Genomic DNA, 22,073 nt, shown 5'->3' on the forward strand with positions numbered 1-22,073 from the left:
CTGAACCATGACTGTTCACATCTTGGCCCGTTTCACTCCTTTTTGCACTGAAACGCCGTGCTGGGTTTCCAGTAGCTGCTGCTGCTAACGTCATTTTCTGAAAGGTCTTACCAGGAACTGCAGTTCTGGGTACTGGAGTGTGTTCCCACTTCTGAGAAGACCAGTGTGATTGTCTCTGGTTTAGACGCTACCAGAGATAAAGTGCACACGGGTTCATCCGCTCCTCTGGAGATGCGTCAGCTCCTGCAGGGCCTGACCCTGGCGCGGGGCCCCTGCAGTACACAGTGGTTCTGGAGGTGGGCAGGGCTGGGGCCCAGCCAGTGAGCTCACAGAGCGCCAGGGTGGCGAGGCGACTGCTCTGGGCAGGGGACGTGAGAGCGGCAGAGCCCGGCTGAGGCTCTGTGGGGTACACAGTGTGCTCTGCTGGCCAGGCGGCAAGGAGTCTCCCCAGGGGCAGGCCGGGTGCAGCTGTGCTTGGACACAGCCAGCTCTGGGAACTCAAGTAGGGTTTGCATAGCCCGAGTGTGAAGTAGGACAGAGAGCTGGGAGAGGAGGCTGGCGTGAGACAGGAGGCTTTGTGTCCTGGAGAGAGGGAGCCCAGGACCCTCAGATCCCTGGACGAGAGCTCCGTGGCAGCCCTGGGAGTGGAAGCGGCGTCCCAAAGTTAACCGAGCCATCTCTGCTCTGTGATCAGGAATGCGTCCCATTTCCTGTGGCCTCTGTCTGCTCCCCCACTTCTTTCCTTCCAAGACTTCTCATGCTGGGCAAAGGGAGCACATAGAGATCGGGTCTGATCTTGTCGGACGTGCAGTTGTCCCTCTGCGCCGTTAGTTCTGGGAACGGGTCTGGCAGGAGCAGTGCTTCAGAGGGCCTGATTACACCAGTTCAGCACATCCAGGGAACTGGCCCAGCACTGGCTCTTGGAGAGCCGCGCGAGCTGACGCGGTATAATTGGAGAAGGAAGAACCCCGGCCCCCCACCCCCACCCCGCTCCCCCCATGATGATCCTGCTGGCTGCAGATTCAAGTACTCGCCTCCGTCAGTTAGCGCTTTCCTAAATTTAGGCCAACTTGCAACAGCAATGTTGTGTTCCTCTCGCCAAGGAGTGCACTGTAGGCTGCCCGGACGTTGGGTGTCTGTTCGGTGATCTGAGCGCTTGAGTGTGTGCTGACAGCAGCGACGGCATCCGTTCAGAAGCCGTGTGTGCTGCTGTCGCTTGCAGCTTGGCCAGGCTCTGCTCCGAAATGATCGGGTCTGGGAGGACAGCTTTCCCAGAGGACGCTCAGCAGGGACAAATGCCTGCGTCAGTCAGAGCAGCCTTCAGCCAAACTTGCCCCCAGGCACAGGCGGATTCTGGTGGGTGGTGATGTGAAGGACTTGTCTCGAGGAGAGCCCTGTGTGCATTTAACCCAGGAGCCAGGAAACGTTCCCTGGGGAGCACCGGGTCTCCTGGCCCCGGGGATGGCTGGTGCTGTGTCTCCTGGTCATGGCACTGGAAGTGGTGGAACCAGCCCCTGCCACGTGTTAAGTGGTGGGCCGCCCTTCTGTGGATCATCTCTTCTCACGTGGGAGGATGGGGTGAGGTGACTCTGGGGTAACTGCCCTCCCTTAGCCAAGTCTCAGGCTTCCGACTCAAGATGGCCCAATTGCATGCTCCTCACTAAGAATTTATATCTGTTTTTGGAGGAAATAGCTAATTTCCTTTGTTAAGGAAAAGATGTACTTCATTTGAAAGGCAGAGAGACAGAGAGAAAGATCTGTCTTCTACTAGTTCACTCTCCAAATGGCCACAACAGCTGAGGCTGGGCCAGGCTGAAGCCGGGAGCCAGGAGCTCCCATCTCGGTCTCCCACGTGGGTGGCAGGGGCCCATGTGTTTGAGCCACCATCTGCCGTCTCCCAGGGTGCACATCACCAGGGAGCTAGAACTGGAAGTGGGCCTTGGACCCAGATACTCAGAGAACGGGATGAGGCCAGCCCGGGTGGTTTCCTAACCACCGCACAGGTGCTTTTCCCAGGGAGTTGTATCTTGAACTGAGGGTCAAAGAGGATAAATCAGTCGGAATTCATTTGCTCTGTTGGGACATGTGGGTGTGTTTACGTTTCTTGTTCCTGCTATGGAACCGTGGCATCCAATAATTCTATCAAATTGGCTCAAATTAGCCAGAGCTGCTTTCTGGGCTCGTAACCAAAGAATCCTAATTGGCACCACTGCCCAGGGCAGCCCACCCTTGCTTGCCTGGGCAGGAGGGCCAGGTGAGCATGCGTTATTGTGTCATCCTGACTGGGTTAGGGAATACCTAGAGAACTGGTCAAGCCTCATCTCTGGGTGGCTGAGAGGTGTTCCACAGGAGGCTGGCATGTGCATAGGCGGGCTGGATGGGGACGCTGCACCCTTGATGTGGGCAGCTGGGGCCTGAGTGGAACAAAGAGGCGATTTCCTGCCTCTTACGGAGCTGGGACATGTGAAAGTTAGGAAAATCCCACGACCACTGGACATCAGAACTGTAGGCTTTGTGATGCCAGACCTGCACCAGTGGCCTCCCCCAAGTTCTCGGGCCTCTGGCCTTGGACGGCTTGGGCTGAGAGTTACACCATTGGCTTCCCTGATCCTGAGGCCTTGGACGTGGACTGAGCCATGTTGCCAGCTTCGCTGGGTCTCCAGTGTACAGGTAGCCTGTCATGGACGTCTCAGCCTGCATGGTGCTGTGAGCTGACCCCCGCAAGCCCTGTCGGGTGTCTGTGCGAGTCCCCGCATCGCCTCGGTTCTGTCTTTCTTCATCCCGACGCGCCTACGGAAGAGCAGCCTTCCGAGGCACTGTGTGCAGAATGGGAAGCCCTCGGGTTAACGTCGGCCCGGGGAAGCCGTGTCGTGCTCCGTGCCCGCATGGAGGCGTTTACGTCTGCCTGGTCCACTGGCATCTGGAGTCTCCACCTGTGCCCCTCTCGCCGTGTCTCCACCCCTGAAATCCATCTCCGCTGCCGCCGCTGCCTGTGCTTCCATCCGAGGAACGCCGTCTCCCGTTCTCCAAACCTCAGGGCTGTCTCCCCCCTTACCTCTCGGGGACTGGTGCCCCCCCCCCCCCCCGCCTTACTTCCAGCCCCGCGCTCCACACCTCTGTGTGTATCTGTCTGTCTCCCAGGCACCTCAAAGTCAGCGTGTCCCAAACTGCCTTTTGGCCCCATTCATCCTGGAGTCCCTGTCCCTGTTGGTGGCACCGAGTCACTCACGCTAGGACCCTAGGGACTTGGTGATGGTTCCTGTCGGTTTCTTGCCTCTCACAGCTCGTGAGTCACCAGGTCCTTGAAGCCCCACCTCGCTCCTTCACTTTTCCTAACTCGAGCCTTCATCGCTGTGCCTCCCCCTTGTTGCCCTGCCACCCTAATCCACCCTGCCGTGGTGCAGGGATCCCTCCTCGTTCCCTCGGCCTCCTGCTGCGCTGCTTCCTCGTGACCTGGAGCTGGGGGCGCTCCAGCCTCACCTGTCACTTTGTCACTGGCTGCTTGTCCAGTCCCGAAAGCGTCATCTCTTTTCCCGCTCGCTCAGACTGCACTTGCCTGGGAAATAGACCTCCTCGTCCGTGACAGGCCCCTCTCGAGAGACCCTGTCTGCTCCTCTTCCTCTGCGGGCAGAGAAGCCATTCTTGTCGCTGTATCCCCCACACCCACGGAACCAGCTCCCAGAGTGATTCTCGTTTTGATGACCCTGATTGATTGATTGATTGATTGGGTTTTTTTTATGACTCTGATTTACATGTGCATTGCCCCAGTGTAGGGAAGAGTCCTCAAGACCACCCTCAGTTCTCATTCCACTTGCAGCCTGGGGAGCTCCTGAGACCGCCCTCAGGTTTGAGGATTCAGGACCCCACGGAGGAGCGGGCTGTCCCCGTGGGAGAGTCACCTTGGGAGGCCCGCATCCTGCATTCCTGGCTACTCCACTGTGATCCAGGTTCCCGCTAACGCACACCCTGGAAGGCAGCAGAGATGGCTCCGGTTCTTACAGCCTTACCACCCACGGGAGAGACCTGGAGAGAGTTCTGGGCTCTCAGCGGAGCCGTGGTAACCGACGTTCTCACTGTGGCTGTGTGCCCGCGTGGCCGGCCTCAGTCTCCAGCCCCTCCAGGAGTCTAGCTGATAACGTATGAGCCAGAGCCTTCCCCTCCCCCTCCATCGCACTGCCGGACTGCCCGATGTGGCCCCAAGACACCAACCTGGACCGTGCTGAGTGCCTGTCGTGTGGCTGAAGTCTGCAGATAAACAAAGCCACTTTATCTGGCAGGACATTCCAAGGGCCAGGGCAAAGGCCAGGCCTGTCTTTGGGAAGGTTCAATTTTTTACTCCTTCCATCCTCTATTAGACTGCAAGTGCCATGGGGTCTATGGGGTCAGGCACCTGATCTTGTTCATCTTTTTTTAAAGATGTATTTATTTGAAAGGCAGAGCTTATAGAGAGACGGAGAGACAGAAAAAATTCTTCCACCTGCTTGTTCACTCCCCAAATGACCAACAACCATAGCTGGGCCTGTCCAAAGCCAGGAGCCAGGAGCTTCTTCCAGGTCTCCCTTGTGAGTTGCAGGGGCCCAAGAACATGGGCCATCGTCCGCTGCTTTTCCAGGCAAGTTAGCTGGGAGCTGGATTGGAATTGGAGCTGCTGGGTCTCGAACCAGCGCCCATATGGGATGCTAGTGTCAGACATGGCAGCTTTACCCACTATGCCACAACGCCAGCCCCTTTTGTTCCTCTTTAGAGTCCCAGAACCTGGCGTCAGGACTGGCATTTGGTGGCATGTTGTGGCACAGTGGGTCAAGCCTCCACTTGCAATGCTGGCATCCCATATTAGAGTGCCAGTTTGCGTATCTGCTAGTCTACTTCCAATCCAGCTCCCTGCTAATGGGCCCTGGCAGGTGGCAGAAGGTAGCCCAAGCACTTAGGTCCCTGCCACCCATATAAGAGACGAGAGACCAGGAGGGAGTTCCTGGCTTCTGGTTTCAGCTTGGCTTAGATTTAACCTTTTGGGGAGTAAATCAGCAGATAGAAAAATCTCCCCCTCTCTCTGTCACTCTGCCTTTCAAGTTTTTTGTTTTTTGTTTTTAAAGGCACTTGTCGCATGAGTGACTGTTGGTTGCGTGAATGAAGAAGTGGCGAGCTGGAATGGGAAGGCGGCCTGGGGGAGCCCCCTCCCCCTGCCGCACACAGGGGCGACCTCTGCAGCGGGCTGAGAGCAGGTGTGACAGGCTGCGCACAGGTGGTTGGATGTGCTGCAGGCTTCTAAGAACAGAAACTCTGCTTAATTCTGCGAATGTGATTCAAAGGGTGCCCTACAAACCCACTGCCTGCACTGCGGGGGGCAGTGTGGGGAGGCATGACCTTCCCAGCTGAGACTTCCTCTCTAATAGAGAACTGACTCAAAACCCCACATTCTTTTTTTTTTTTTTTTTTTTTTTTTTTTTAAAGCAAATGTGGTTTTTGATATCTTCTGATATGTAGGGCAGGAAAGGTGGACAGAAGCCTTGAGACTTGAGTCTGAATGTGGCTGCCTGGTTTGGTTAAGATGAGCTGAGTTTTCAGTTCCCCCCTGCTTGGGATTCTGTTTGTATCCAACCCTTATAACAAACAAGAATCAGAGTACTTCTATCATTTTATTTCCTCATTAGGTGCTAAGTGGTTTGCTCTTGAACCTTGATTTGAGTTTCTTTAAGATTTGTTATATTTATTTGAAAGGCAGAGTGATGAGGAGGGTTGGGGGGAGAGGCAGAGAGAGAGGTCTTCCATATGCTAATTCACTCCCCAAATGGCCACAACAGCCAAGGCCGGGCCAGCCCAAAGCCAGCGACCTGGAACTCCACCTGGGTCTCCCAGATGGGTGCAGGGGCCCAAGCACTTGGGCCGTCTTCTGCTTTCCCAGGTGCATTAGCAGGGAGCTGGATCAGAAGTGGAGCAGCCGGACTCAAATGGGTACTCAGATATAGGATGCCAGCATTACAGGTGGCGGCCCAACCTGCTGTGCCACAGTGCTCACTCTTCCTTGATTTGCGATTCAAACCCCGCCTCCCCACGTGAGGTCCACCATCCCTGACAAGGTAGACGCCAAGAGGGTCCTGCAGCCCACCTGGGTGGCTGGCAGCGGAGCAGGTGCGTTAAGAATGATCCCGGGAAGCAGAGGCCCTGCTGCAGCCCGTGAGCATTTGCTTCCACGGCCATTTCCACAGAAGGCTGATTCGTACGTCTGTTTGTGGGGGGCCGACAAGTGGCCAGAGACAGCCCAGGAACTGCAAGGGGGCCTCACCACTGGGCTCAGCCCCAGTTCTGAGGGCCAGTGTGGAACTTGACGAGGTACATCTTGAAACCTAGAGTCCTGTAGCGCGGGCCCCAGCCCTACCCAGTAGTGTCTGCAGGAGGCGCCCTGTCTGTGGGGTCCGGGGTCTGTCGCCTGTGCCGCTGGCCTCAGGCCTTCTGTCTGGGCTCCGCCTGGGCCTTCAGGTTTTCTCCACAGTCAGACGGGGAGTACAAGACGGCACTGAAAGCCGTCAGCTCTGCTTCTCATCGGCAGCGTTAACAAAAGCTTTTATGGCCGGCGCCGCGGCTCACTAGGCTAATCCTCCGCCTAGCGGCGCCGGCACACTGGGTTCTAGTCCCGGTCAGGGCGCTGGATTCTGTCCCGGTTGCCCCTCTTCCAGGCCAGCCCTCTGCTGTGGCCCGGGAGTGCAGTGGAGGATGGCCCCAGTGCTTGGGCCCTGCACCCCATGGGAGACCAGGAAAAGCACCTGGATCCTGGCTCCTGCCATCGGATCAGCGCGGTGCGCCGGCCGCAGCGGCCATTGGAGGGTGAACCAACGGCAAAGGAAGACCTTTCTCTCTGTCTCTCTCTCTCACTGTCCACTCTGCCTGTCAAAAAATAAAAAAAAAAGCTTTTATAAAGGAGGATGTTGAAACTGGCTCAGACTAGGCGCATCTCAGACGCAGCTGTTCTGCCCTGCGAGGGCGGGGTGATGTGCAGATGGCATCTGTCTCCTCTGCTGACGGCTCCCTCACAAGCCCCTGATTGTCAAAGGTTACCAGACCTGTTGCGTATTCTTTGGCAAGAACTGGACCTTGGGGCTGGCATTCGGGCACAGTGGGTTAAGCCACCACTCGCAACAGTAGCATCCCATATTGAAGCACTTGAGTCCTGACTGCTCCACTTCCAATGCAGCTCCCTGCTATTGCCTGTGGGAAGGCAGCAGCAGATGGCCTGAGTGCTTGGGCTCCTGCATCCACGTGGGAGACCCGGATGGAGTCCCAGGCTCCTGGCTTCCGCTTGGAAATGGCCCAGCCCTATTCTGGCTCTTTGGGCGATTGGAGAGTACATAACAGATAGAAGATCTGTCACTGCCTGTCAAATAGATAAATAAATTTTTTTTAAATTCTTTTTTTTTTTTTTTTTTTTTTTTTTTTTTTACAGGCAGAGTGGATAGTGAGAGAGAGAGACAGAGAGAGAAAGGTCTTCCTTTGCCGTTGGTTCACCCTCCAATGGCCGCCGCGGCCGGCGCGCTGCGGCCGGCGCACCGCACTGATCCGATGGCAGGAGCCAGGAGCCAGGTGCTTTTCCTGGTCTCCCATGGGGTGCAGGGCCCAAGCACCTGGGCCATCCTCCACTGCACTCCCTGGCCACAGCAGAGGGCTGGCCTGGAAGAGGGGCAACCGGGACAGAATCCGGCGCCCCGACCGGGACTAGAACCCGGTGTGCCGGCGCCGCTAGGCGGAGGATTAGCCTAGTGAGCCGCGGCGCCGGCCAATTTTTTTAAAATTCTAATTGTGGTTCGGCATCATGGCATAGTGGGTTAAGCCGCCACCTGTGAAACCAACATCCCATCTGTATGCTCGCTTGAGTCCCAGCTGCTCCACTTCCAAGCCAGCTAATGTGTCTGGGAAAGCAGCGGAGGACAGCCCAAGTGCTTGGGCCCCTTACACCCACGTGGGAGACCTGGAAGAAGCTCCAGGCTCTTGGCCCAGCCCTGGCTGTTGCATCCATTTGGGGAGTGAACCTGTGGATGGAAGGACTCTTTTCTCTCTCTTTTTCTCTGTAACTCTGTGTTTCAAATAAATATAATAAAATTTTCAAAAAAATTTATTTATTTGAAAGGCAGAGTTAGAGAGAGAGGGAGAGACAGAGATCTTTAATCCTCTGGTTCACTCCACAGATGGCTTCACTAGCCAGGGTTGGGGCAGACTGAAGCCAGGAGCCAGGAGCTTCTTCTGGGTCTCCCGCATGGGTGCAGGGGCCCAAGCGCTTGGGCCATTGTCTGCTGCTTTCCCGGGAGAATTAGCAGGGAGCTGGATGGGAAGTGGAGCAGCCAGGACTCTCACCGGTGCCCACATGGGATGCTGGCGTTGCGGGCGCAGCCTCACCTGGTGTGCCACAGTGCCGTCCCTCCTGTAATATCTTTCAGGCGTCCTGATGGCAGCTTTGGAGGCATCTGTATCCTCCCACGTCCCGCCAACAACTTTCCCGCCTTCCTGGAGCTTGCAGTCTAGCCGGGCCGGCAGAGACTGCCCGGGAGCACAGAAACGGGTCACCGGGTACACGCTGTGGTCCGCTTGCCAGCAAGCAGGAGGGTGCAGGAAGTACAGGGCGTCTAGTTCAGCTTAGGAAGTAGTCACGGAAGCCCTTGCTGCGCGCCTGTGAAGTGTTTTTAACCCGAGACCTGAAGGATGAGTCAGATTTGTGTGGTGGCTGGGGGTGGGGGACCAGCTTTCTAGGCTGAGACCTGAAACCCGTGCTTTCAAAGCAAAACACACACACACATACACCCCATAACGGCCCTCCCCACACAGGGTTCCCGCTTTGCAACTGGTTTTCCACCTTCAGATTTTAGTTCATATTAATAAAAATGTGATTTTCCTCTGCCACCCCCAGCCCCTCCACCCCGTCTCTTCGCCTGCTAGGCTCTGCCACTGAAAACAGCAAGGAGGCTTCGTCAGTACATACGGGTCTACCTGTGTACGATGGGGATCGTCATCCTCCTGTCTCATCGGTCACTTCGCGCAGTGTGGGTGTGGGAGGGGCACGTGAGGAGGACGCAGCAGACCTCTGACCATCTCAGTGTGTTAGGCGCACTGAGTGTCCTAGCTGGTGGGCCGCGGTGTCACTCCCCACCTTTTGCTTCCTGAGATTTGACTGGGCAGGGCAACAGCACCTCGCGTGGCAGTTAAAGGCGCGGTCCTGTTTCCCCTAAGGTTTACCTCCGTGAGCAAAGCCAGCTGGTAGCTACCTCGCACCTGATTTTGTAAGGTATGTCTCTGCTCAGTAGCTTCCAGATACTGTTGTGTTAAGACTGGGGGCCGGTGTTGTGGCGTAATGGATTAAGCCACTACCTGTAATGCTGGCAGCCCATAGGGGCGCAGGTTTGAGTCCCGGCTGCCCCACTTTGATCCAGCTCCCTGCTGTTGCACCTGGGAAAGCAGCAGAAGATGGTACAAGAGCTTGGACCCCTGCACCCCCACAGGAGACCAGGAAGAAGCTCCTGGCTTCAGCCTGGCCCAGCCCTGGCCATTGTGCCCATTTGGGGAGTGAACCAGCAGATGGACGACATCTTTCTCTCTGTCTCTCCTTTCTGTAACTCTGCCATTCAAAAAACACATCTTTAAAAAAAATTATCTTAGGGGTCTAAGCTCTTGGACCATCTTCTGCTACTTTCCCAGCTACACTAGCAGTGATCTGGATCGGAAGTGGAGCAGCCAGGACTCAAACCGGCACCCATATGGGATGCTGGTGCTGCAGGCCGCAGCTTTACCCGCTGCGCCACAGCTCTGACCCCTGAAATAAATCTTTAAAAAAAAAAAAAAAAAAGGACTGGACTGGGCAGCAGTTCCAGAGAGGAGAGCTTCCCTTACACACCCACACGCCTACGCACACGCAGCTGTGTGTGCAAACACTGCTGGGCTCCCCGTCGCTCAGCTACACTTCCTTTATTAATGCTCACCCAGTCCCAGGACCAGGAGGTAGAATGCCTGGGTTCACTAGCTCATCACTGATTGCCTCTGTGACTGCATAAGTCACATCAACCCTATTTTCCTGAGGGTCACCAGGCAAAGCCAGTGTAAGAATGTCAGCAGCTGGGACTCCAGCCCCTCCTGTCTCCAGTCAGTTTATATGATCAGGCCCTGCCACTTCTTACTCCAGCTCAGTCCTAGAACCATTTGCTTGCTAAGGGAGGAAAAGTAAGTATTCGTTTAAGCTGCTCTTTTAAGAAATGGGAGTGGGGCCCAGCACTATGGCACGGTGAGGTAAGCTGCTGCCCACGATGCTGCATCCTGAGTCGGAGTCCTGGCTGCTCCAGTGCCCATCCAGCTCCCTGCTAATAGCCTGGGGAATCAGAGGAAGACGGCCCACGTACTTCGGTGCCTGTCTCATATGTGAAGACCCCGATGGAACTCCAGGCTCCTGTGTTTGGCCTGGACCCGCTGCAGCCTTTGCAGCCATTGAGGGGTAAAGTAGCAGATGGAAGGTCTCTCTCTGTGTCTCTGTCACTCTGCCTTTCTAGTAAAGGAATAATTAAATAAGAATTTTTTAAAAAGATTTATTTATTTGAAAGAGTCACACACACACATACATGGGGGGAGGGGGGTCTGCTATCCGGTGGGTCACTCCCCAGTTAGCCACAACAGTCTGAGCTGCACCGATCCGAAGCTAGGAGCCTTCTTCAGGGTCTCCCACGTGGGTGCAGGGGCTCAAGGATTTGGGCCATCTTGTACTGCTTTTCTAGTCCATAGCAGAGAGCTGGACCAGCAGTGGAACAGCCAGGACTTGAACCGGTGCCCATATGGGATGCCAGCACTACAGGTGGTGGTCTTACTCGCTATGCCACAGCGCCGGCCCCATAAGAAATTTTTAAAATGTAAGGTTATGGGCCGGCGCCATGGCTCACTAGGATAATCCTCCGCCTTGTGGCACCAGCACACCGGGTTCTAGTCCCGGTCGGGGCTCCAGATTCTGTCCCGGTTGCCCCTCTTCCAGGCCAGCTCTCTGCTGTGGCCAGGGAGTGCAGTGGAGGATGGCCCAAGTGCTTGGGCCTTGCACCCCATGGGAGACCAGGATAAGCATCTAGCTCCTGCCTTCGGATCATCGCGGTGCGCCAGCCGCAGTGCACCGGCTGCGGTGGCCATTGAAGGGCGAACCAACGGCAAAAGGAAGACCTTTGTCTCTCTCTCTCACTGTCCACTCTGCCTGTCAAATAAAAAAAAAAATGTAAGGTTATGCACCCACAGAAACACATAAAGCTCTGCTGTTACAGGCTGGGATAGTGTCCCTTCAGGGAACAGTGACTGGAGGGGGTAAGAGCAGGTCTTTGGCATGTTGGGGGTATTCTACTTCATGTGCTGGTTTATAAAAATTCATCAACTGTACGCTTACAGAATGCTTCCAAAAATCTGTGCAAAAATGGAGTCAAAAGCCCGTGTAGGGGCGGCTGTGGCACAGTGGGTGGGTTAAGTCACTGCCTGCAATGCCCACATCCCATATCAGAGCTGCGGTTTGAGTCCAGGCTGCTCTACTTCCGATCCATATCCCTGCGAATGTGCCTGGGAAAGCAGTGGAAGATGGCTCACTTCCTAGGACCCCTGCCACCCACACGGGAGGCTGGATGGAGTTCCTGGCTCCTGACTTCGGCCTGGCCCAGCCATAGTCATTGTGGCCATTTGGGAAATGAACCAGCAGATGAAAGATCTCTGTCTCTCCTTCCTCTCTATCACTCTGCTTTTCAAATAAATAAATCTTAAGGAAGAAAAGAAAAAAAGACAACGGAGGGGCAGGCCGTTGGCCTAACAGTAGAGCTGCCGGTTGACGCCTGAGTCCCACGCTGGAGTGGCTGGGTTCAGTTCTAGATTCCTGGTAATACAGACGTTCAGGAGAAGCAGGTGATGGCTCAAATAATTCGGTTCCTGCCACTCAGGTGGGAGATCTGGATTGAATTCCCAGCTCCCAGCTTTCGCCCAGCCCAGGCCTGCCCCAGTCCCGGCATTTGGGGAGTGAACTAGTAGATGGGAACCCCCTATCTGCCTCATATGTTAAATAAAAAATAAATGAATGGATGCAGCTGTGTGCTTGGGGCTGCACATTTGGGACCCCATACTGGAGTGCCTGCTTCCAGTCTCCTGCTGCTCTGCGGAGGCAGCTCCCTGCCCGTGTGCACCCTGGAAGGCAGAAGATGGTGGCCACGTACTTGGGTCCCTGCCAGCTGCATGGAACAGCGGCTTCCTGGCTTCAGTCTGGCCCAGCCCTGGCTGTTGCAGACATTTGGAGAGTGAACCAATGGATGGAAGATCTTTGTGTGTTTTTCTTTTTGTCTTTCAAATAAAATAAATACATACACTTAATAATGATTCCGGTTCTATTAAAAAAAAAAAAAAAGAAACAGAACACAGGAAAGCCCGTGTGGGGAGGGGTCTCCCCTTTCGCTTCTGTTCCCAGCTCTCACCCCCCCCCCGCCCCCACCACCCTGTTGCCATTCCTGAGTGTTCTTCCTTCCAAAGGCTCCGTGCACATGTGCCTTTGTGGGTGCATGCATTTCATTTTTTCTTCATTCGAAGGACAGCATATTACGCCCACCAAGCCCTCTTCTCAGTCCATGATACCTCAGTCCATATGCTTATATGGACTGTTCACTCTGGTGTCTCCAGTGCCTAGCCCAGGGCCTGGCATATAAATGTAAATAACATCTTCCCACAGAGTCTGGGTGCAGCACAGAAATTAACTCCTGGGTGGGTGAGGACCTGTGCCTGGACACCAACAGAGCCCAGCAGCACTGCTCCCTGCCCTGGGCTGCTTCCCAAAGCCTGGGGTGGGGGCGGCAGAACCCAGACTCAGCCTCTTCAGCTGGCTGAGAACCCCACCTTTGGGTGTTGTCGCCAGCAGGTGACTTCCCGAGCTAACTTGCTGCTGCCACCTCCATGTCTCTGTTTCTTCCTCCCTCCCCCTCCCCATCCCTCCCTGCCTCTCCTCCCTCCCCTCCCCACTCCTCCCTCCCCTCCCCATCTCCTCCCTCCCCTCTCCATCTCCTCCCTCCTCTCTCCTTCTCCTCCCTCCCCTCTCCATCTCCTCCCTCCTCTCTCCTTCCTCCCCTCCCCCTCTCTCCCTGTTTCTCTCCTTCTTCCCCTCCCCATCTCTTCCTGTCTCTCTCCTCCCTCTCCTCCCCATCTCCTCCCTTCCCTCCCCATCTCTCCTCCCTTCCCTCCCCCATCTCTCCCTGTCTCTCCTCCCTCCCCTCCCTGTCTCTCCCTCCTTCCCTCCCCATCTCTCCTCCCTCCCCTCCCCGTCTCTCCCTGGCTCTCCTCCCTCCCCTCCCCATCTCTCCCTGGCTCTCTCTCCCCCCTCTCCCTCCTTCCCCTCCCTGTCTCTCCCAGTTCCCAGTCTCTCTCCTTCCTCCCCTCCCCCCTCTCCCTCCTACCCCTCGTCTTTCCGTCTCTCCTCCCTTCCCTCCCCATCCCTCCAAGGCTCTCCCTCCTTCCCTCCCCATCTCTCCTCCCTCCCCTCCCCGTCTCTGTCTCTCTCCTTCCTCCCCTCCCCCCTCCCTCCTTCCCCTCCCCTCTCCGTCTCTCCCTGGCTCTCCCTCCTTCCCTCCCCATCTCTCCTCCCTTCCCTCCCCCCGTCTCTCCCTGTCTCATCCCCCTCTCCGTCTCTCCCAGGCTCTCTCCTCCCTCCCCTCCCCATCTCTCCCTGTCTCTGAGGGTTCAGGGTGTAGCCTCGCAGTCAGTTTAGGGGTGAGGGGCACAAGGAAAGACGGGGTGGGGCCCGGAGGACTGGCGCCCCGCACGGAGGCGGCAGCGGGAAGTTAGCCCGAGAGGACGTTTCCCGGAGAAACGCACCCGCTCGCGCTCCCCGCGCTCGGAGCCGCCTCCGGCCGCCGGGCCCCTCCCTCCCCGGCTCCTCGCCTCCCCCTCCCGGCCGGCGCCCTGGCTCCCGGGCCTCCGCGCCGCCGGCTCGTGAATGAGACGCTCACTTTCTCAATGGAGCCGCGGGGGGCTCGGGCGGGCGCGGCGCGGCCGTGAGCCGGGCGGGGGACGCCGCCCCCTTGCGCCCTCCCTCTCGCCGCCGCCGCTTTTGAGGAACCGGGCCGGGAGGCGGCCGCGCGGGGCGCAGGGCCCGCATCCCCGGGGACGCCCGGCGGCGCGGCCAGCAGCGAGGCCCCGCAGGCCAGCGGCCTCCGCGAGCTCTTGATCTGCCATTTCCTCTTTTGATGCCGGGCGTCTGCTCGCCCGCTCGCCTGCGCCTTCTCCCCTCGGGAGAGTGAGGGAGGCAGCGAAGAAAAGGAGCAGGGTCTTCCCCGCAGACGCGAGCGGGCGCCCCGAGAGGTTTTCCTCCAGGGAGCGGCCGCGGGCGCAGGGCCCCGCCGCCCGGCCATGCGCGAGCCGGCCTCGGGCTGCTGAGGCGCGGGGAAGCGGAAGCGGAGGCCGAGCGCGCCGGGCCACTCCAGTCCGCCGGGAGGCGGCGGCGGCGGCTGCGGGATGGAGCCCGCGGCCGCGCCCCGGCCCGACATGGCGCCGGAGCTGACCCCGGAGGAGGAGCAGGTAAGGCGGGCCGCCGCGGTGGGTGTGTCCGGCCCCGGGGCCTGCGCCGGCCGCTGCCTCCTGCAGCCGCTCCCGGGCCCGGGGCCTGCGGGCCTGGGGCTGCGGGCCTCGCCGCAGTCGCAGCGGGCGCCTCCCGCCTGCCGCCCCGGCCCCTGCGCCCGCCGTAGGTGTCGCGCCGTTTGCCCTGGTCAGGGCTTGTGGGGTTCCCCGGGAGGGTGGAGATGGCGCTGGGGACAGGGCTGCCCCAGGCTTGCTGGCAGGCCTCGGCGGCCCGGCCGCCCGGGCTGGGCGCAGCCCCCCAGCCCCGCTTGCCTGCCCCACCTCTCCTGCGCGTCTCCATCTTTCGGAAGCTTGCATTGGGCTCCATTGTCCCTAACCGCTGTGACCTTCAGTTCCCTGGAGGAAGTGGTTTGCGGTGTCATGGGGGGGGGGCGGTTGGGGAAGGGACGAGCCCAGGGCCCCGGGAGCTTTCCCAACCCCGCGCCGTGGCCGCGGGGACGTGGACCCCTCCGTGTGGACCCCTCCGTGGACCCCTGCGTGTGCCCGCCGCGGCGGGGCCCAGGGCTTCTCCATCTCCCTCGGCGTGGCCCGTGCTCAGCCCCCGCTATGCTCACACAGAGCCGCTGGCTGACTCCCCGTGTGTGTGTGTGTGTGTGTGTGTGTGTGTTTTAAGTGATAAAATAAGGAAAAAACGGGGAGAAAGGACAAGGTGGACCACGTGGGTGACCCATTTCCAGCTGGCCAGGCCCCCGGGTGCGGGCAGCCTGGTTTTACAAAGCAATGTTGGCTCAGGGGGCTTATTCAACAGCCCCTGACTTTAACATCGCATTTGTGGACATGGCATTTTCCACATTTGGTCGCAGACCCAGTTTTGCCTTTTGGTGCTGTGAGATAAAATAAGCATGCAGGGAAAAAATAAAATTAAAAAAAATAAAAATAATTCGGCTTGGTACAAGCCCAGGGGCCTGGTCGCTGCAGTTGGACGCCATTCAGAGGGAGGTGGGCAGGTGTCCCCTGCTGGGCAAAGTCGTCCGTACTAAGGTGTGGTGGGCTGGCTGGGTATTCCAGACACCAGCGTCTTCCCTTGTCCTCCTCCCTCAGCTCTGTCAGATTTGAAATTTCTCTGTTTATGAAACTCAAAGGCATCAGGTCTGTATGACAGTGGTATAGATTATAAATTAAAAAATTAACACTGGAGAAAATAAATATTGAAATATTCACAAAAGGTTTTCATCAGATTCTTTTTTTCCCCCCGTCTTACAAAATGCTTAATGTTCTACAGGTCTTTCAAAACGTTGAAATAAACATAAAAGAAACATAGTTCTAATTACAGTAATACTTGCTCTTCTATTTTAATATGATGTCCTCTAAGAGTAGTCTTAACTGTTACTGTTTCTTTAAAGTCTGCAAGCAGCAGTAACTGTGTGTGAGTCTTATGAAGGGATGGTCGTGGGAAATGGCACTTTCATTCCATGATGCTGCCCAACGCATTGCTCAAACCATTTCAGAACTCATTTGGGTTGATTTCACAGCTTCCGCAGCGTCTTCAAAATATCTTGGTGTTGGAAAATCCTTGTCCTTTTGAGAGTCAATTCGAGTTTTGGAAATAGCAAGAAGCTCTTTGGGAATCCTGTTTTGTAAGTAAGGTGGAGACTAAACACATTTTCAGGCAAAAGTAATGTGCTTGCAGGCCCCTTTGGGGTGTGTGCGCTGCCTTCCGGAAGCTTCTGGAGCAGATCCTCCTGGTTGGTGCCTCCTGTTACACAGTGAGGCTGCAGAAACCCAGCAGTCTTGGACACTTTGCTGTGCCCTGGCCCCTGCTCATCCTCACACCTTCCTGAGGATCTCTTTAAAGCATCAGCTTCCTCTTGTGGCCACCCCCCCTCCGCCTAGTGAGCTGCTGTCCTGTCCTGACAGGACTTTTATTTTCTGCTTGATCCATCTGTGTTCCAGAAGCCAAAGTCAAACTGCAGCTCGGCCTGCCTGTGCCCGGAACGAGCGAGCGAGCGTTCACAAACCCTGAGTGGCCTGGGGCCCACACTTCACCCCTGCTGTGCTGGGTGCACTGGCCTTTATTTTATTTTATTTTAACATTTATTTATTTGAAAGAGTTACAGAGAGAGAGGGAGAGAGAGAGAGGTCTTCCATCCGCTGGTTCACTCCCCAAATGGCTGCAGTGATCCGAAGCCAGGAGCAGGAGCTGATTCTGAGTCTCCTGCGTGGGCGCTGGGGCCCGTGGGCTTGGGCCGTCCTCCGCTGCTTTCTCAGCGTTGGCAGGGAGCTGGATCGGAAGTGGAGCAGCCTGTGGGACTTCTGCGCTGCAGGGGGGGCTTTTGCCGGCTGCACCAGAGCGCCTCCCCACCACCTCTGCCGGGTGGGTAATTCCCTTCTCATCTTGCCCCTCGCAGTCCTGTTCCTTGGCTTCCTCGCTCAGCTCTGTCACGCGGTCCCTGCACACTTGCCTGGCTGCCCGGCCGGGAGCTCCTTGGACATCCTGTGTGCCTTGCTCAGCGCGATGACTGGACTGGGTGGGTGTTCAGGTGTCTGCAGTGACGGGGGGGGGGGGGGTCACTCCCCTCCCCACATGCAAGTAGGCAGCATCAGCTCCTTTCTGAGCGGCTATGAAAGCAAGGGCATCGGCGTGTGCATGTGTGTTTGGAAGGTCGCCACCTACTTCCATCCTCCTTTCCTAGCTGGGCACCTGCTGGCCTGATGCAAATTCTCCTTTGTAACTTTGTTGCCTCCTTCTTTCCCCTCCAGTTCCTCATTAATGACGGAGCTCACAGTTGATTGGGTTACAAGGACAAACGTGATTTGCTTTTTTTCTTTTTTTAAATTTAATTTAATTTTTTTGTTTTTTGATTTTAAAGAGCATCCATGAATAAAAGCAAAGCCGTATTAGTGACTTTCTGGGGGGGCTCTGCCTGAGCATTTCACAGCGCGTTCCCCCAGACTGCAATCAAATCCCCTGATTTTGCAAACAAGAAAGACGTACCCAAGGTCGTAGCGGAGGGCGAATCCTGGAGCTGTACACTCCACCCAGTCTCTTCTGCCTCCATGACGGACGTTTCCGCTGTCAGACTGCATTACTTCCCATTAAGCAATTAGCCAATTTTCTCAGATGCCCAAGTGGCTATAGAATAGCTGATGTTGTGGGTTTTGATACTGATATATGTGTTTGGCTATGGTCATGCTTCTTAAAGTACAGAGGAGCAGATTTGGAAGAGTTTTATTCAGAACTACGTGTGCCAGCAGAAACACATTGTACACTCTGTTTTATAAGAAATTGTGATGAAATGACTCTTGGAAAAAGTTTATTTCTTACAGTAGAGTTGGCAGTTCTCCATGGGGGTCACAATCACAATAAATAATTTTATTTTCTTTGTACCTTCTTTGTCCTGTACAAGAGGAATAACTATTCTTGGAGCCAAATACGCAGCCTCTTCTCCCTCCCAGCAGTGAGAACCGGGCTGTGGTCGTGTCCCTGTGTTTTCCGGCGCGTGTCTGCCCAGGTGGGAGGCTTTCTTAGCAGGCTGCCGTGTGGGCTGCGGAGGCTCTTGGCTGCCTCTGGCCTGCTGCATCCTCACGATGTCCCGTTAATTTTGCTTTCCCACAGCATGTATTCATATTGATAGCTTGGCCTGAAGTTGGTCGTGTTTTTGAATTTGCTAAATTATAATTAGCTTGGCCACAAAAGTGATGAATATTGTACTCATCTATTCTCTGTGCGAGCTACAGAAAGTCACATAGAACTCCTTGGGTTATACTTTTGTCTGTTTGGACATAAATTGTGAGAACCTCCTCTTTGAAATAAACCATAAAGTAAAGACTCTTAACCAGAACTCTAAGGATATGGAATTCAGTAATTATAGCCTTGGAGGGTCTTTTGGTTTTGCATGTAGTAGTGATTGACAGAATAGGACAATAGTTTTCTTAAGTACTTAAGCTTCTGTTCATATTTTTATTTAAATGCTTTAATAACTCATACAGTGCTTCCTTCACATTAAAAATAATTCATGATTTAGTTTGTATACTTAAAAGTTGCTACAGCAAGCAGTCTGCTAGTATTTATTTTCAAAGTCTCTAAAGAAAATTATTTTAGAGTTCACAGCATTATAAGGATTAATAGGGAAGTGCGTGTATCCAGTGCTTACGTAGGAGCAGCCATTATTAATGATATTCCTTGTCTTGAGCGGGGAGAAGTTCTAGAGCCAAGTTAGCTTAAACCAGCCCAAGGGGGAAGAATGTTCGCGCGCACCCGGACGCCGGCCCTCCGCCTCCTGTGGGTTTTGTGAGTGCCAGGAAACCATTGCATCTTTGTAGTTTCCCCAGACCTGTTCTGATTCCATGCTGTGGTTTGGATTTTTACAATGGACTATTTTGAAGTTAAAAATTTAGCTGCCGTACAGTGGACTTAAGAGATTGTTGGCACTTCTCCCAAGGGCAGGGGTTTTGTCCTATCTTGTGGCCAAGAACTTCCCTTTTCCCACAGTCTTACGTGTCTGTGCTGAATGTCATCTGTCCCCCCGGAAGTAACTGTATGTCAGGGCCGAGTGGTTCACAGGCTTCCAGAGAGAAAGGACGGAGGGAAGGAGGACTCTCGATGCTTTTGTTGCTGGTAGTAATCAGCGAGACTGTAATCGGCAGTTAGTCTCACTTGGATGTGAGAATTTTATTCTGATGGTTTTAAGATTTATTTATTTATTTGAAAAGCAGAATTACAGAGAGGCAGAGAGAGAGAGGTCTTCTATTCACTGGTTCACTCCCCAAATGGCCACAACGGCAGGAACTGGGCCGATCCAAAGCCAGGAGCCTGGAGCTTCTTCCGGGTCTCCCAGGTGGGTGCAGGAGCCCAAGGCCCTTTGGGCCATCTTGCTCTGCTTTCCCAGGTCACAGCAGAGAGCTGGATTGGAAGTGGAGCAGCCGGGACACAAACCAGCACCCACATGGATGCCAGCACTGCAGGCAGCTGCTTTACCTGCTGCGCCACAGCGCCGGCCCCTGACTCTAACGTTCAGCATTTCTGTTCCTGACACAAAGAAATGATGTATGTCTGAGGTGATGGATATGCCAGTTCCTGTGACCCTGGTCGTTACTCGTCGTACGCATGTATTGGAATGTGCCCCCTTGTGCCCCTAAGTATGTTGATTACTGTGTCACCTAAAAACACAGAAAAGGATTAAAAATGCTTTGAGCATAGCAAGGGTCTGCACTTTGGTTTTGTGAATGATGAGAAGCCTGGAGGTTTTCTCACGGGAACCTCACCGTGTGCTGCTTACTCATGAACCGAAAAGTAAAACTGTCCTTAGAAGGGAGCAGGACCAGTTAATTTATTATTTTTCAAAAAGTTTTACAAAGATTTGTTTATTTGAAAGGCAGAGTGACACAGAAAAAACAGAGAGAGAGAGAGAGATCAGATCATCCACTCATCTGTTCCTCAAATACCTGCAACAGCCGGGGCGGGGTGGGGGCCAGGAGCCAGGAACTCCGTGTACATCTCCCCGATGGGTGGCAGGGGCCCAAATGCTCAGGCCTTTCCAGGGATGTTAGCAGGGAGCTGGATCCCAAGTGGAGTAGCCTGCACTTGAGCTGGACCGTGAATATGGAATGCCAACACCACAAGTGGTGGCTTAACATGCTGAGCTCACACCACTCTCTGGTCCTATATTTTTTAATATCAGTTTTTATCTTTCATCTCCTTCAAAGGCAGAGCGACAAAGAGAGAGTGATCTTTCATGTGCTGGTTTACTCCTCCAGTGCCCACAAGAGCCAGGGCTGGGCCAGACTGAAGTCAGGAACCCAGAACTCCATCGAGGTCTCCCACGTGGGTGGCGGGGGCCCATCATCCACTGCCTCCCAGAACGCATCAGCAGCAGACTGGACTGGAACTGGCGTAGCAGGGACTTGAGCCAGTGTTCTGATATAGGAAACAGGCGTCCCAGGTGGCATCCCAGCCCTGTGCCCATATGCTTGCCCTTGAACTATTTTAAAGAGGAGAAAGTTAAGACTCGTGGGTCAGTGCCTCTGAGACTCATTTTCTGGTTTTTATGCCTTTATTGAAAAGACATAGTAATGTTGCTGTTGCTTTGGTTTCTAAATGCTAAGCCCTGGGTCATGCATTTGGCCCAGCAGTTAAGGTTTTGCCTGGGACACCCGCGTCCATGTCTGTGTGAGTTGTTCGGGTCCAGCTTCCTACTGATGAGCACCTGGGAGGCAGCAGGTCTGGCTCTGGTGGCTGAATGCTGCCAGCCACCTGGGAGACCTGGACTGAGTGCTGGACGCCTGACTGCGGCCTGGCTAAGCACTGGCCATTGAGGATATTTGGGGAGTGAAGCAGGAAATGAGATCTCTGCCTCTTAAAACAAAACAAGCCCCAACAACTAAAAACCAGAATTCATTCCCAGGATTGATAGGCAGCTTCTAAAGAGAGCCATCTGTAACTTGGTGTAACTCCAGGACTCAGTGTCCAGAGACACGAGCCCATTAATTACTTGGCTGCCTTTACCTCCCTGCTGGTTCTGATAGACATCGGGATGGCAGTCATTTATAAAACGGGTTTGTAGATTGTCTTCCATGACCGTATATTTCTTTAATTATTAGTGACAATAACAGTTTGTGACAAGAGCTGTGTGCTCTATACATGGTTCAGATTATGCTGTTAAGTGCTGAGAACCCAGTATTTAAGATTAATGCAAACCTGATGTTTTTTGAACAGAAAGATTTACAAGTAAAACCGTCTTCTGGAAAGTGATGGTGATGCGTCCTGGGTAGACGTCCGAAGTCTGCAGCTTCCTCTGTTGCGCTCGGCATTTTGTTTAATATTTCTAAGGTTGTTTTGTCTTCTTTCCTTAAGGAACTTTTGGGGAGATCTGCTTAAATAAGTAAAATCCCCATGGTTACACAATACTCAGCAAGTAACACTGATAATAGTATTTTTGCCTTCTATGATACAGGAAACAGTTTTTTTCCAGATAAGAAGAGGAAGAAAAATGAAGCATGTGACTTTCAAAGAATCTTCAAAGATTTCAAGATGGCGCAAGGCCTGAGGCCGCTGCAGGCCTGAGTGACGAGCGGAGGCGGCAGCCCGTGTGCGCTCCCAGCTCATTGCTTCCCTCAGCCACAGGGCACCGTCGGGCCCTCTGTGCCGCTGCCGCTTTGCAGATAGACCCTCAGAGGTCACCCCGGCTCTGAAAATGCTCGGGCATAGAGCAGACAGAGTGGCGCGGGTGTCACCTTCTGCGTCTTCTTTACACAGTCTTTGTGAAGAAGCCTCAGATCAGCGGTTCCCAACCAAGGTGATTTTACTGTCCAGGGAACACTTGTCCATAGCTAGAGACACCTTTGGGTCTTCAGTTGTCCCTACCCAGGGATTCTGCAGGCCTGCAGTAGGTAGAAGGCAGGAATGGTGCTCCCTACGACAAAGAATTATCAGACTCAAAACGTCTGTAGTGCCAAGATCGAGAAACCGTGGTTTATCTCTGAAGACTCTTGTAGTCAGGAGCACTTACAAGTTCCTGCTTTTAAAGAAAAGT

At 54.7% G+C, this 22,073-nt stretch overlaps 1 protein-coding gene across 2 annotated transcripts in view; it reads left to right on the forward strand.

The window, feature by feature from the left end:
* Positions 1-22,073, forward strand: part of PTPN9 (protein tyrosine phosphatase non-receptor type 9) — a 111,592-nt gene that overhangs the window by 168 nt on the left and 89,351 nt on the right. The window contains exon 1 of one of the 2 annotated variants that reach the window (XM_002722036.6): positions 14,002-14,541. The exons of the other annotated variant lie outside the window; for it this stretch is intronic. Coding sequence (XP_002722082.2) covers positions 14,479-14,541 — 63 coding nt within the window. The 5' untranslated portion in view covers positions 14,002-14,478. Of the gene's footprint in view, positions 1-14,001; positions 14,542-22,073 lie in introns of those variants that run through there. 2 annotated transcript variants of the gene reach the window in all.

This window comes from Oryctolagus cuniculus, chromosome 12 (assembly GCF_051225735.1).
Source record: "Oryctolagus cuniculus isolate XC-2025 breed Fujian yellow rabbit chromosome 12, ASM5122573v1, whole genome shotgun sequence".
Taxonomy (NCBI): Eukaryota; Metazoa; Chordata; class Mammalia; order Lagomorpha; family Leporidae; genus Oryctolagus; species Oryctolagus cuniculus.